Below are 15,599 nucleotides of genomic sequence, written 5' to 3' on the forward strand. Positions count from 1 at the left end.
CCACAAGCTTTGCTTTGAAGAATGCTGGTGTAGAAGGACCGAGATTGAAAACAGACACTAACAGAATGACAGTCTCTGGTATCCGGAGCAGATATTGTGATGTCATAATGCCTCATTCCACCAGTGCCTAAGAGCCAATCATATCAGTGATGTCACAATGGCTTCATTATCCTTGGCTCACATAAGAATCAGAGTATGAATGGGCACAGCCACTGACCCACAAGCTTTTGCTTTGAAGATGCTGGTGTAGAAGGACTGAGGGCTAAAATAGACACTAAAAAAATGACATGGGATTATTTCCCGTGGTTATCCGCGGAGACGGGAATGGTGATGAATTTTGTCACATGTCATCTCTATAATTTATACTATTTGTTTTCCTCTGTTTAATTTATACCATTTGAAAATCCTCTGTGTTTATCCCATGCATTTTTAATTCCATCAGCGTTTTGCCTCTCCCCAGCCCACCTCCCACAGGAGGTGAAAAAAAAATGGTCAAACAAAAAATGAATAAAGTAACATTCCTGGAAATGATACAAAATTATATTGTTGCAATTATGTCATAACTGTAACCTGTTAACTGTATTTATGTTTGTTTAACCTGTAACCTGTTCTGAGCTACTTTGGGGAAAACGAATTAAAGAAATAAACATAAGAACAAATGAATAGCCATTACTAGGTCAGACCAATGGTCCATCCAGCCCAGTATCCCTTCTTTGCAGAGGCCAAACCAAGTCCACAAGTACCTGGCAAAAACTCAAATAATAGCAGCATTCCATGCTACCATCCAATATCTGTCTCAACAAACACTGTGGACTTTTCCTCCAGGAATTTGTCCAAACCTTTTTTAAACCAGCTACATTAACTGCTCTTACCACATTCTCTGGCAACGCGTTCCAGAACTTAACTATTTTAGGAGTGAAAAAAATATTATCCTCCTATTGTTTTTAAAAGTATTACTCTGTAACCTCATCGAGTGTCCCCTATCTGTAAATCTTGATGCAGTAAAAAATCGATCCATTTGTACCCATTCTACACCACTCAGGATTTTGTAGACTTCAATCATATCTCCCCTTAGCCGTCTCTTTTCCAAACTGAAGAGCCCTAACCTTTTTAGTCTTTCCTCATATGAGAGGCGTTCCATCCCCTTTATCATCAAGTTTCAAGTTTATTTGGTGATTTGATTAAACGCCTATCAAAATACTAAGCGTTGTACAATAATAATTAAAACATTGCTGAAACAAGGCTGCCCTGTGAACTTCTAAAAGCTAATGTTACTCAGCATTTCATATTCTGCTCTTTTGACTGGTTTTCAGCATTATATCTGCTTAATTTCTCTTCTCCTCCCTGTTTCTTACTAAAAAAATATAAAAAAGCACAAAAAAATAAATCCTTCTCTTTCCTCTGTTAAATCTTATTTCCTCTTCCTGCATTTTTGTTTAAAATACTGTGTTTTAGGTGGTATAGAGCCTATATTCTGGTGCCTGTGGCTCAGGGTGACTAAAGTAGGGAAAATCCCTGTTATAAATCCTGTGTTATTCGGGTAGCACTGATAGAACCTGCATTTTTGTTTAAAATACTGTGTTTTAGGTGGTATAGAGCCTATATTTCTGGTCACTTCACAACCATCAAGTCACTTCACAACCAATCAATATGACCTTTATTCTATGCAATCACTGTGGTGCTTTAATTCCAAGACATACCATTTGGAGGCTTAAGGCTTGCCCATCTGTCTTCAACTTGCCAGTATTAAGGAGGAGCTCTGCAAAGTTAAACAGGAATTGAATACAATTAAAGCAGCTTCCATCACTCCACAAAATCATACCAACTTACCACCTCTACCTCAAAGAATAAAACAGCCCAGGAATAAATGGGTCACAGTAGGCTCAGGAAGACTGCGACATGTAACACAGAAACATCCACCTTCACTAATATTACCTCTACAGAATTCCTTTGCTCCACTAGTGCACTGCGATACTCAGGAAAACAGAAGGGAGGTGGGACTGGAACCAATGAAGGAAACTCAAGAGAATAAGCGCACCCTAAGTACTAATAAAAAAGCCAAAAACAGAAAACTATTAATGTTGGGGGATTCCATCATCAGAGGCATTAACCTTGGAACACAGGGCGAGGAGACCAAAATAGTGAAATGTCTTCCAGGATCCTCAGCTACCAGGAGTTCCAGCAAATACTGACTATAATTAAGGAAGAAACTAAGGATTTTAACACTGATGTTGTTATCCATCTGGGAACAAATGACCTGGCCAACAACTCCACACTTGCAGCACAGAAAGCTTTTCGGGAGCTTGGTGAGGGCGTGAAACCTTTTGTAAAGACTTTAGCTTTTTCTGAAATACTGCCTGCATATGGAAAAGGAGAGCAAAGAGTGAAAAAACACAGAGGACTTTAATAGATGGCTCAGAGCCTGGTGTCATCAAGAAGGCTTCAGGTACATAGAGGATGGGGAAATACATGTAAGGACAAGAAGCTATATTGCACTGATGGGCTACATATTACTACAGCAGGAAAAAGAAACCTTGCAGAGAAATTTAGACAATATTTTTCTAGGCATTTAAACTAGAAGGTGGGGGTGGTGTATGTACGAAGGACAATTATAGAGACCACCCCGGCAAAAGAAAAGATGTAGATAGTAGTAAAGGCTGCAACATAAGCAATATCAGCAACTCATTTCTTAGTATTGCAACGGAAAGTGAAACGACACAAAAATCCATACGAAAAAGGAGATTATCACTGAAAAAGAGCTGGAAAGCGATGACCACAAATGCTCGCAGTCTAAGCAACAAAGTTCATGATCTGCAAGCCCAGATATTAGAGGCAGATCTAGATATTGTTGCTATCACAGAGACATGGTTCAGTGAATCACATGGATGGGATGCAAACATACGGGATATAATCTTTTTAGGAAGGACAGAGATGGTCATAAAGGTGGAGGAGTAGCTCTCTATGTAAAGATCAATATCCAAGCGACCGAAAATGCAAGGGACCTGGGGAGAGGAAGAAGCGATATGGATTGCTCTGAAAAGAGAGATGGAACTTCTATCTACTTGGGTGTAGTCTACAGACCTCCGACTCAATCGAAGCAAATTGATAAGGATCTGATTGTGGATATCCAAAAGTTTGGAAGGAAAGAGGAGGTTCTGCTGTTGGGAGATTACAACCTGCCGGATGTGGACTGGAATGTTCCGTCTGCGGAATCGGAAAGAAGTAGGGAGATTGTGGATGCCTTTCAAGAGGCTCTGCTCAGACAAATGGTGACGGAACCCACAAGGGAAAAAGCGTATATTGGATCTGGTCCTCACAAATGGAGAGAGTATCTCTAATGTTCGAGTGGGTGCTCACCTGGGTAGTAGCGATCATCAAACAGTTTTGGTTTGATATACGGCTAAAGTGGAGAGTGGCCGCACGATACTTAAAGTCCTAGATTTCAAACGTACGGACTTTAATGCAATGGGAAAGTACCTGAAAGAAAGAGCTGTTAGGATGAGTAGGACATAAGAGAAGTAGGAAAGGACAGTGGTCTAAGCTGAAAGGAGCGATAAAAATGGCTACGGACCTTTACTGTGAAGAAAATCAATAAAAACAAGAGAAAAAGGAAGCCGATATGGTTCTCCAACCCTAGTGGCTGAGAAATAAAGGCGAAAGAGTTGGCGTTCATGAAATATAAAAAAACCCAAGAAGAGGAGAGTAGAAAGGACTACAGGTGAAACTGGAAAGAAGCCAAGAGAGAGATACGTTTGGCGAAGGCACAGGCGGGAAGAACAAATGGCTAAAAATGTAAAAAAAGGGAGATAAAAATTTTTTTCAGATATATTAGTGAAAGGAGGAAGATAAAAAATGGAATTGCTAGGCTAAAAGATGCTGGGAACAAATATGTGGAGAGTGATGAGGAGAGAAAGCAAATGTGCTAAACAAATACTTCTGTTCTGTGTTCACAGAAGAAAATCCTGGAGAAGGACCGAGATTGTCTTTCAAAGTTACACGAGAAAATGGAGTAGATTCTGCGCCGTTCACAGAGGAGGGTGTTTATGAGCAACTTGAAAAACTGAAGGTGGACAAAGCGATGGGACCAGACGGGATCCATCCCAGGATACTAAGGGAGCTCAAAGAGTTCTGGCGAGTCCTATTAAAGACTTGTTCAACAAATCTCTGGAGACGGGAGTGATTCCTGGGGATTGGAGGAGAGCGGATGTGGTCCCTATTCATAAAAGTGGTCACAGGGATGAAGCAGGAAACTACAGGCCGGTGAGCCTCACTTCAGTTGTTGGAAAAATAATGGAAGTGTTGCTGAAAGAAAGGATAGTGTATTTCCTTGAATCTAATGGGTTACAGGATCCGAGGCAACATGGCTTTACAAAAGGTAAATCGTGCCAAACGAACCTGATTGAATTTTTTGATTGGGTAACCAGAGAGCTGGATCGAGGACATATGCTAGATGTAATTTACTTGGATTTCAGCAAAGCCTTTGATACAGTTCCTCATAGGAGGCTGTTGAACAAACTTGAAGGGCTGAAGTTAGGACCCAAAGTGGTGAACTGGGTCAGAAACTGGCTGTCGGACAGACGCCAGAGGGTGGTGGTTAATGGAAGTCGCTCGAAGGAAGGAAAGGTGACTAGTGGAGTCCCTCAGGGTTCGGTGCTGGGGCCAATCCTGTTCAATATGTATGTAAGTGACATTGCTGAAGGGTTAGAAGGAAAAGTGTGCCTTTTTGCAGATGATACCAAGATTTGTAACAGAGTAGACACCGAAGAGGGAGTGGAAAATATGAAAAAGGATCTGCAAAAGTTAGAGGAATGGTCTAATGCCTGGCAACTAAAATTCAATGCAAAGAAATGCAGAGTAATGCATTTGGGGATTAATAATAGGAAGGAACCGTATATGCTGGGAGGAGAGAAGCTGATATGCACGGACGGGGAGAGGTACCTTGGGGTGATAGTGTCCGAAGATCTAAAGGCGAAAAAACAGTGTGACAAGGCAGTGGCTGCTGCCAGAAGGATTCTGGGCTGTATAAAGAGAGGCGTAGTCAGTAGAAGGAAGAAGGTGTTGATGCCCCTGTACAGGTCATTGGTGAGGCCCCACTTGGAGTATTGTGTTCAGTTTTGGAGACCGTATCTGGCGAAAGACGTAAGAAGACTTGAGGCGGTCCAGAGGAGGGCGACGAAAATGATAGGAGGCTTGCGCCAGAAGACGTATGAGGAGAGACTGGAAGCCCTGAATATGTATACCCTAGAGCAGGGGTGTCAAAGTCCCTCCTCGAGGGCCGGAATCCAGTCGGGTTTTCTGGATTTCCCCAATGAATATGCATTGAAAGCAGTGCATGCAAATAGATCTCATGCAGATTCATTGGGGAAATCCTGAAAACCCGACTGGATTCTGGCCCTCGAGGACCGACTTTGACACCTGTGCCCTAGAGGAAAGGAGAGACAGGGGAGATATGATTCAGACGTTCAAATACTTAAAGGGTATTAACGTTAGAACTAAATCTTTTCCAGAGAAAGGAAATGGTTTAAAACCAGAGGACATTAATTTGAGGTTGAGGGGTGGTAGATTCAGGGGCAATGTTAGGGAAAATTCTACTTTACGGAGAGGGTAGTGGATGCTGGAATGCGCTCCCGAGAGAGGTGGTGGAGAGTTAAAACTGTGACTGAGTTCAAAGAGCGTGGGATGAACACAGAAGATTTAGAATCAGAAAATAATATTAAAGATTGACTAGGCCTGTTACTGGGCAGACTTGCTACGGTCTGTTTCTGTGTATGGCCGTTTGGAGGAGGATGGGCAGGGGTGACGGGCTTCAATGGCTGGGAGGGTGTAGATGGGCTGGAGTAAGTCTTAACAGAGATTTCGGCAGTTGGAACCCAAGCACAGTACCGGGTAAAGCTTTGGATTCTCGCCCAGAAATAGCTAAGAAGAAAAAAAAAAAAATTTAAATTGAATCAGGTTGGGCAGACTGGATGGACCATTCGGGTCTTTATCTGCCGTCATCTACTATGTTACTATGTAAAAATACACAAAGACTAACATCTTAACATACTTCTTAGGGTTTTTTGTTTTGCTAATCTATAAGGATACATTAGGAAAAAGGGGGGGAGAACTACAATATTTATTAAGAAAAGATACAGCAAAGGAAAGAACAGTGGGAGGGGAAATCAAGAGTTGCTGGACTTGAAACGAATAGTCAATTGTATAGTCAATTGTAGGCATCTTTAAATAAGAAGCATTTTAAACTATTTTTAAATTTCTGTAGATTCTTTTCAGATCGTATATATATAGGTAGGGAATTCCAAATCATGGGGCAGTTACTGAAAAGATTGTATTGCGTCGAGTACCTATTATTCTTAAGGATGGAATATTAAGAGTATGCTGAGAGGTGGATCTTAGAGCTCTCGGAGGATCGTATGGAATAAGAAGTCTGTCAATAAATGCTGGGGCATGTGTTTGTATTGTTTTGAAAGTTAGAAGTGCTATTTTAAATGTTATTCTGTATATGATGGGTAACCAGTGGGCTTTTTGTAAAAGAGGAGTGACATGATCATATTTCTTTGAACCTGATAGAAGTTTGATAGCTGTATTTTGAATCAATTGTAAACGTTTTATGTCCTTTAGGTTTATCCCTTTCAGTAGAGAATTACAGTAGTCCAGTTTGGCTATCACAAGGGAATGAATTAGTGTAGTAAGGGATTTGGCATCGAGAAGGGGGGCCAAAGATCTAATCATCCTTAATTTATAAAAACAGTTTCTGACTAGAGCACTAATTTGTGAGCGAAATGTGAGTTTATGGTCAATTATCACACCTAAGATTTTTATAGTAGTGGTTGGTTTAAGTGGAGTGTTATCGATTGAGATAGGAGCAGTTAATTGTAACCCTTCTTTCCATGAGAATAACATGATGTTAGTTTTAGAAATGCTTAGGGAGAGCATATTTGTATTTAACCAGTCATGAATAATGGATAATTTTTGATTTATAGAAAAAATGTCATTTGGACTTGCAGGGTCTATGTTGTGTAATAGTTGTAAGTCATCGGCGTAGGCATAAGCTGTAAATCCGATTGATTGGCAGAGAGTTAGAAGGGGTGCCAGATAGATATTAAACAGTAACGGAGATAAAATAGAGCCTTGAGGAACACCGAAGTTAGAAAAGAAATGGAATTATTAAAATGGACGGAGGAAGATCTGTCAGTGAAATAAGATCTAAACCATTCCAGAGCTTGGTCAGTTAATCCAATGGAAGCAAGTCTTTGTAATAGTAAGAGGTGGTCAATGGTGTCGAAAGCAGCCGCAAGATCCAAAGAAATTAATAATACACACTTATGTTGGTCAAGGTTGTACTGTATAGTTGTTGTGAGACCTAATAAAGAGTGTTCTGTAGAATGATTTTTACGGAATCCTACTTGATTAGGATGCAGTACCTGTGTTTTATCAATGAAAACTGATAATTGCTGAAATACAAGTTTTTCTGTTAGTTTGGCTAAGAACGGGAGATTAGCTATTGGACGATAATTTGAAGTTTCTATGAGAGAGTTTTTTGAATCTTTTATCTGCGGGTGAAGGATCGAGTGCTTCCAATCTGACGGAAGGCTTGCAGTGGTGAAGCATTTATGAATTATTTGAAGAATGTAAGGTCCCAGTATAGAAAAGAAGCATTTATAGAAGAAAGGGGGAAGAGAATCAATATTAGAACCTTTGATATTAATGGATTGGAGGACGTGTTCTATATCTTTTAAAGAGGGGAGAGAGAAATTAGAACATGTAGAATTTAGATTTGAAAATCCAGTCTCTTCTGAGTTTACGAAGCGTTGTGGGGAAGTAATTTTATTAATAATGTTAGATCTTATTAATATTACTTTGGTTTGGAAGTAATCAGCCAGACTTTGGGCAGACGGGGTATTATTTTCAGGAATACCAGGTTTGCGTTTAAATATTGTTAATTTTTTAAGAATTTTAAAAAGAGTGGATGAGTTTTTTGTTTTGAAATTTTTTTTGAGTAATATTGTTTCTTTGCAGTATTGATTGATTGACGATAATAATTGGATTGGTTCTTATAATTATCCAGGTTAGTTTGAGAAGGGAGTTTACGCCATTTGCGTTCTGCAGAGCGCAATTGGCGTTTCAACAATAAAAGTGAAGAATTAAACCAGGGGTTTCTTTGTTGTTTAGATCGTTCTTCTTTGAACTTTTTCTAGTGCCACTATACGCCTCTTTTATGAAACCGTTTAGTGCGGGCCGCTGCAGTAACGACCTCAAAGCCCATAGAGATTTAAAGGGCTTCGGCAGATGCTAGTGTGGCTTTCTAAAACAGGCCCTATATCTTTTTTGAGATACGGAGAACAGAACTGAATGCAATACTCAAGGTGAGGTCATACCATTGAGCGATACAGAGGTATTATAACTTTCTTAGTCTTGCTAGCCATCCTTTTTTCTAATAAATAAACTTAAAAATTTCAAGTTGCCCATTCCTATCCTCGTTGAAGAGCATATCACTCCCTTGAGCAGCTAGACTGGCTGTATGCATGACTTCTGATTTTTAGAAAAGGATATTAAAACCAAGGAAGGACATCAGTGACCTTGCACTGGCTTATGCTTCAAAAGCCGTGTGGTCTAACATCAACAAATGTGCAACATTATTACATGTTAAATCTGAACAATTAGATATCGCAACTTTCAGATACATGTATACCTTCTTTCTTTTTCTTGCGATATTCAGCATCTTCTTTAAGTAAATCCAGTATGAAACCACCAATGTTTTCTGTCTTTTCTGCTTGTTTTCTTTTAAGTGTGCTTACTTCTTTATTTTCTTCTTGCAAAGGATTTGTCCATTTGCTATAAGATAGTAAAGTGAAATCATTAGAATTGCCCTCAAGGGGAACCATTATAGTACTCAGTTGTCAAGTTTCACTTGGATGTACATGCTTTAGCGAGAATGAGGACCAGAGTCATTTTTTTGTTTTCAGAGAAAACAGACTTCATATAGCATCCATAGAGACATGTAAAAATGCAAATGAATTTGATCTCAGGTGGTCAACAGAAGTGAATCATTGCATTCTTTTTCTGGGAAAGGGAAGGATTTATAGTTACATGCTTATGGAAATAGAGGTGGAATACTAAATTATGTCAAATAAAAAGGTGGTTTTTAAACTTCATGGAATGTGAAATCTCATTTCCAGAGGGAATCCTGTGTAGGATTTCTCCTTGAAAATGCCTCAGTTGCAGGACTGAGTCTGGCGTCTTACTAGATATGTTATATCTACTTTGAAGAAGGTGCAGCTCTATTAGCCAAAAGCATCTGTGGGGCTTTTCAAATGAAACCTCTGTACAATGGTTAGAGCTACATCCTCAGCACCCTAAAGTTGTGGGCTCAAATCCCGGTGCTGTTCCTTGTTACCCTGGGCAAATCACTTACCGTATTTTCACGCATATAATGCGCGCGTTATACACGATTTTACAAACCGAGTATAACCATGCACGTTATATGTGTGAGCGCGTTATACAAATTTTTTTTTTCAGTGCGATCCGGCATTCCCCCTGCGAACCGGCATCCTCCCCCCGCTCGCGTCATCCCCCCTCCCCCGCGATCCTACATCCCCGCCAGCACCGCAAAGACATCGGTCGCTTACCCAATTGGGCACCGGCACCAGCACCAATGCACAGGAGGCCAGTGCCAGTGCCCGAAGATCCTCCCTTGTTGGGCTGGGCTGGGCGGTACGAGGGAGATCCTCCCTCTTCCCTGTGCCGGGCTGGACTGGGCTTTGAGCATTTGCGCATGCTCAAAGCCTTCTGGTCTCGCTCTCTCCGAGATTTTGGAGACCAGAAGGCTTTGAGCATGCGCAAATGCTCAAAGCCCAGTCCATGGCTTTGTTCACTTTGAGTCTTGATAGTTCGCAGTAGACGCTGCTGGGTGTAAACTCGAAATTCCAGAACGGGTCATCTGAGCTATGCCTTGCTTGCAACTGTGGACCGGACCCTGGCGCCTCGCAGGTAAAGACTGAGCAGAAGTATTTGTTTAGTAGTTCGGCTTTATCGGAATCTGATTCTGCATAAGTCCCGTCTGCTTTCCTAAGGCGTACTATCCCATTTGTGTTTCTTTTCCTATCACTGATGTACCTGAAGAAGGATTTATCCCCTTTCTTAATGTCCTTTGCTAGATTCTCTTCTATCCGAAGCTTGGCCTCTCTGACTGCCGTTTTGACAGCTTTGGACTTGGCCAGATAGTCTTCTTTTACTGCTCCTCTTCTTGAGTGTTTGTAGGAAACAAATGCTTTTTTCTTGGCTGGCCAGCTAAGGCATAGCAAAGATAGACCTGCCCTTTTATGCAGCTCTGTCTGGCTGCTGAACTTAGTCAGCTAGCAGCTAATTATTACTGGTAACCGGCTATGTCAAGTGACACTGGGCTATCAGGGAGTCAATTAAAACCTCTCTCTTTGATAAATTTCTCTCCTTTCCTGTCTTGTTATATCTTTGAAATGCTAAATTTTGACTAATCTTGACATGCTAGCGCAATTTGAAAGTCTTTTTTGTAACATCACTGTCTGTAAACAGTCTCTTTCTCTTTAAACTGCTCTGAACTGCTTGTGGTATTACGGTATACAAAAACAAAGTGCAGGAAGAGGCGGTCGGAGCATATAGCGAGTGATTTCCTTCGCTCGCCGGCGCTCTGGCTGCCCTCTCCTGTCTCCCCCGCTAAAAAATGTATTCGCAGTTTTTCAACATTCGCGGGGGTTCCTGGAACGGAACCCTCGCAAATATTGGGGGAGTACTGTACTCTGGAATGGTACCACCTTTCTTCTATACCGCAAGTTTCAACTAGGATTCAATGTGGTTCGCAATAAGAAGACATGAATCTGCTTGACCTTACCTTTCCATACTCTGGTAGTAATTTTGGCCATTGCTACAAGATGGAATTCAATAAAATATGTAGCAAACAAACTCCAAATAGCAATCATTTTAAATGTTGCCAATACAGTAAATACAGAAAAACAAAACTCTAAACATAATGAAAATAAAATCTGTTCCTATGCTGCCATCTTGTGGTAGCTCAAATATATAAGGGATCTATGAGCTTTAGTGTAGCTAGGAAAGAATGATAGAACGGCCTAAAAATTATAACTATAACTAGTTTGAATTTCTAAGTGATTTAGGGGGAATTCATCAAAGAGCACGCAATCATATTAGCACATGCTAACCGTTAAAACTGTGGCAGCGGCAAAAAGGGTGAACAGAATGCTAGGAATGATTAAAAGGGGATCACAAACAGATCGGAGAAGGTTATCATGCCGCGGTACTGGGTCATGGTGCGTCCCCACCTGGAGTACTGCATCCAACACTGGTTGCCGTACATGGAAAGGATATAGTACTACTCTAAAGGGTCCAGAGAAGAATGACAAAAATGGTTAAGGGACTGTATGAGTTGCCATACAATGAGAGCTTAGCGAAACGGCCTCTTCTCCCTTGAAAAGATGAGACTGAGAGGGTACATGATCGAAACATTCAAGATATTGAAGGGAATTGCCTTAGTAGAGACAGAGAGATTGTTCACCCTCTCCAAGGTGGAGAGAATGAGAGGGCACTCCCTAAAGTTAAAAGGGGATACCGTACAAACGTAAGGAAGTTCTTCTTCATCCAGAGAGTGATAGAAATTTGGATCGCTCTTCCAGAGGCTGTTATAGGGGCAAGCACCCTACATGGATTCAAGAAAAGGTTATAAAATTCCTGCTGGACCAGAACATACACAGGCAAGGCTAGACTCAAATAGGGTACTCGTCTTTGACCTAAGGGCCGCCGCGGGAGTGAACTGCTGGGCATGGTGGACCACTGGTCTGACCCAGCAGTGGCAAATCTTATGTTTATATCACCAAAATCTGACCTTTCCTCTCTGAGCACACTACCTAAACCCTTATCCACACCCTTATCACCTCTCACCTAGACAACTGGAACCTGCTTCTCAAAGGTCTTCCACTTAACCATCTTTCTCCCCTTCAATCCATTCAAACTTTGCTGCACAACTTACTGTATATTCTGACAGAGTCGCTGTGTTCACATCACCCCTCTCCTCAAGTCGCTTTACTGGCTACCTATCCATCTCCGCACTGTAACAGGGCTGCCCCTGTTCCTAGTGAGGAAGCCTTGCCAAAAGAGGAAGGTAAAGATAAAAACATTAAAAGTATACCTAATCCTGCTAGTATAACTCCCAAAGCAGCACCTTGGAATATTCAAAAGCCAAGCCTTCTCATAGTTAAACCTCCTCAGGCCATGCCTGGGGCATCCAGCACTGGTTTAGCTTTCTCCAGACCAGTTGTATGGAAACAGCCAGGAAGACTATATGTCCCAGCAGCCAAAGGGCCAGGGAAAGGAAAGAGCAAGAATGGAATACTAGCCACACCCAAACAAGCTCAAACTGGTTTAGGCCAGGTGAGAAGTTTTCTGAGGGCAGGCTACCCTAACACATCTGCAGGGAGGACTAATCAGCTCCCTGCTATGAAAGAAAAGGGTTTAGTTTTCACACAGAGACAGTTCGAGGGCCAGCCTCAGAGTGAACACCTGCTCTGGACTCAGCAAGCTAGAGCCACACAGCAAAAAGAAAGCAGCAGACCACAGCCACAGAGAACCAGACAGCAACTGTCCACCTCATGGCAACAAACTCAGGTTTTGATGAAGCTAATGATAAGGTTGATTCTGGGTTTGTGCAGGATAGTGAAATGGTGGATAATGACATTACCTAAGATATGGAAATAGAATGTTCTAATTTGCCCAGTTCTGAAGGTATGGCCATAGGCTGAGAGCCATTGCTAATAAGGGAACTGGAGGGAAAAGTAAAGTCTGCTCAAGTTTATTGAAAATGTTGAAGTTTTGTTTTGAACTTTAAATATAAGCCACAGGCAGCCATTTTGTTGGGATCTGGGGAGGGGATCTTTCCAAGCTGATCCACTGAGGGAAAATTATTGGAGAGGATCCCACCCTTGGGGCATTAAGCCTAACCCCAAGGGAGTTTTGCCTGGCAGAAGAAAAACTTTCATTTTGTTGAAATAAGGCTTTTATGTTTTGGCATATTTTTGGCTTAAACTGCAATTGGTTTGTTTTGTTTGTGAATGCTGGACTTAAGCACAAGGTGATACAAACCTGAGAATTTATTTGACCCTTGTTTATGCTGGTGAAACAATAAACAGTACCCAAGAAAATTGCACCCAAAGTTTTGAACTCTTTTATTTTTGAGCCTTACCAAGCTACTAAAACAATCTTGCAAACTGCTCGGCCGAGGTTTGTGTGCACTGGGTTAGGCCACTTGCTGAGCCCAGCTTGGCAGCACCCGGTCACAGCACATAGTTCAAACTCCTCTTATTGACTTACAAAGTGCATTCACTCTGCAGCTCCTCATAGCTCTCCTCTCTTATCTCTCCCTCTACTCCTCCTCGGAAACTCTGTTTATCGGGTAAGTCTCTCCTATCTGTACCCTTATCCTCTGCTGCCAATTCCAGGCTATGTCCCTTCTCTCTTGCTGCACCTTACTCCTGGAACAGTCTGCCCGAGCCCGTACATCAAGCTCCTTCTCTGGTCATATTCAAATCTAGGCTAAAATCCTGCTTTTTCTAGATTGCTTTTAACTCCTAACTCCCACTCACTTGTACAGCACCCATGCCTGTTTTATCATTCCCTCTCTGAGAAACTCAGTAACTTGTCCTGTTTGTCTGCTTGATTAGATTGTAAGCTCTACTGAGCAGGGACTGTCTCTTGAATATTTAACGTACAGAGCTGCATATGCCTAGCAGTGCTATAGAAATGATAAGTAGTAGTAACTAAAGATGCCTTTAGTGGTTAGCAAGCTAATGTGCTTAGTGCACTTTGATGAATTTTTCCCTTATTTCCCACCTTAGACCATGGACTTTTAGTTGTATAAAGATATGCTCCCAGGACAACATATATGCTAAGAGAGAAAAAGTTTGTAGAGAGGTATACTATATGATAATAGGTTTGTCTAAATATGATCATATTTCGCCTCATCTCCCAAAATTGCATTGGCTACCAGTTGTCTTCAGAATACAGTACAAAGTTTTAATGATCTGTCATCAATTTTTGTACGGAAATATTCCAGAATTGATTAAAAATAACATATCTAGTTATATTCCAAAAAGATCTTTGCATTCTGAGAATTTGGCCTTGCTGAAGACGACTGTGAATCCAAGGTTAGCTGATACTAGCCAAAAGACCTTTTGCTGTGCAGGAGTTAAGATTTGGAACTTTCTGGTAGGACAGATACGGAACTGTTGGGAGAGCGGTATGTTTAGAAAATTACTTAAAGCACGGTTATTTGTTGATGCTTTCTTTTAGACATACCTTTTTTTTTTGGAGGGGGGGGCAAATCTGATGAACTGTTTGTGATCTACAGTTATGTTATTAATCTGTGTCTACGATATGCAATTAATTTTTATTATTTTGCTCTTAAGCTCTGTTTCTATGCAAACTCATTTTAGTATTTTTTAGCTATGAATGTTAAGGCTTGTTTGTATGTTTATTTTATTATGTTTTAAGATGATGGATGTATATTCTGTTAACCATTTAGCTGTAAACGGTACAGGAATTGACTTCTTTTTTAGCACTGTCCCGCCTGGAGTTAGTAAAATCTTAAGCCCTATTGATTAAGGAATTTAACTCCTGTACTCAGCGTTATAGCCATTATTATTAGAGTGGACGTTTAGTTCATTTTTTCTTAGTTTCTCTTATCTTGGATCTTAGAATTGAGGACTTGAGCATAATTAGCTAAGATTTATTCTTTTGCCTTTTTATGTATTCTTTGATGTACTGTATATAAATAGCCAATATTGCTTTCTGTACAAGTTATTCTTGGTGATTTAATTTGAAAATCAATCAATCAAATATTTCTGCAATTTCTATCCATATATAAAAACAGGTGCAAGGATCATGCATACTTTGTACTCATTGATCCTATGGGGTCACATTTCACCTACAGGCATAAGAACAACATATAAAATTATAAAAATTCAAATTAAATAAAAACGTATCAAAACATAAATAATAATAAATAATAACAGTTTATATACTGCAGGACTGTGAAGTTCTATGCGGTTTACAAAGATTAAAAGATGGTACAAATTGATTGAACTTAACAGAGGTAAAAGCTAGTGATTAACAGCTCTAGGGATCAGTTATTGTGGAGAAAGAATTATATGGGTCAGCTGCCTAGAAACTTCAGGAACAGATATGTTTTTAGGCGTTTCCTAAATTCCCCATAAGTATTAGGCATAAGCAATTGTTCTAGATCTTTACCCCATAATGCTGCCTGATGTGAGAAAAGGTGTTGATGGTGACTTATGAGTTTACATCCTCTAACTGGAGGGGAAACATAGTTCAAATATGAGCTTCTCTTATGTCTGTTGGCTGAGAAAGAGAAAAGGTCAGTTTTATATTTAGGGGTTAGACCGAATAGTACCTTAAAGCAGAAACAGGCGAATTTAACTTCACATGCCTCCATCGGTAGCCCATGCAGCTGTCGATAGTAAGGTGTCACATGATCAAACTTCTTCAGCCCGAAAATCAATTTGACCGCTGCATTTTGCACTAGTTGTAATCGTCGCATA

At 40.7% G+C, this 15,599-nt stretch overlaps 1 protein-coding gene across 4 annotated transcripts in view; it reads right to left on the reverse strand.

Annotated features, from left to right (window-relative positions):
• The window catches only part of FMR1NB (FMR1 neighbor), a 121,211-nt gene that overhangs the window by 43,604 nt on the left and 62,008 nt on the right, over positions 1 to 15,599 (reverse strand). For all 4 annotated transcript variants that reach the window (XM_033944369.1, XM_033944367.1, XM_033944366.1 and 1 more), the window contains one exon: positions 8,690 to 8,832. In XM_033944369.1, coding sequence (XP_033800260.1) covers positions 8,690 to 8,832 — 143 coding nt within the window. The remainder of the gene's footprint in view (positions 1 to 8,689; positions 8,833 to 15,599) is intronic.

Source organism: Geotrypetes seraphini, chromosome 5 (genome assembly GCF_902459505.1).
Source record: "Geotrypetes seraphini chromosome 5, aGeoSer1.1, whole genome shotgun sequence".
NCBI lineage: Eukaryota > Metazoa > Chordata > Amphibia > Gymnophiona > Dermophiidae > Geotrypetes > Geotrypetes seraphini.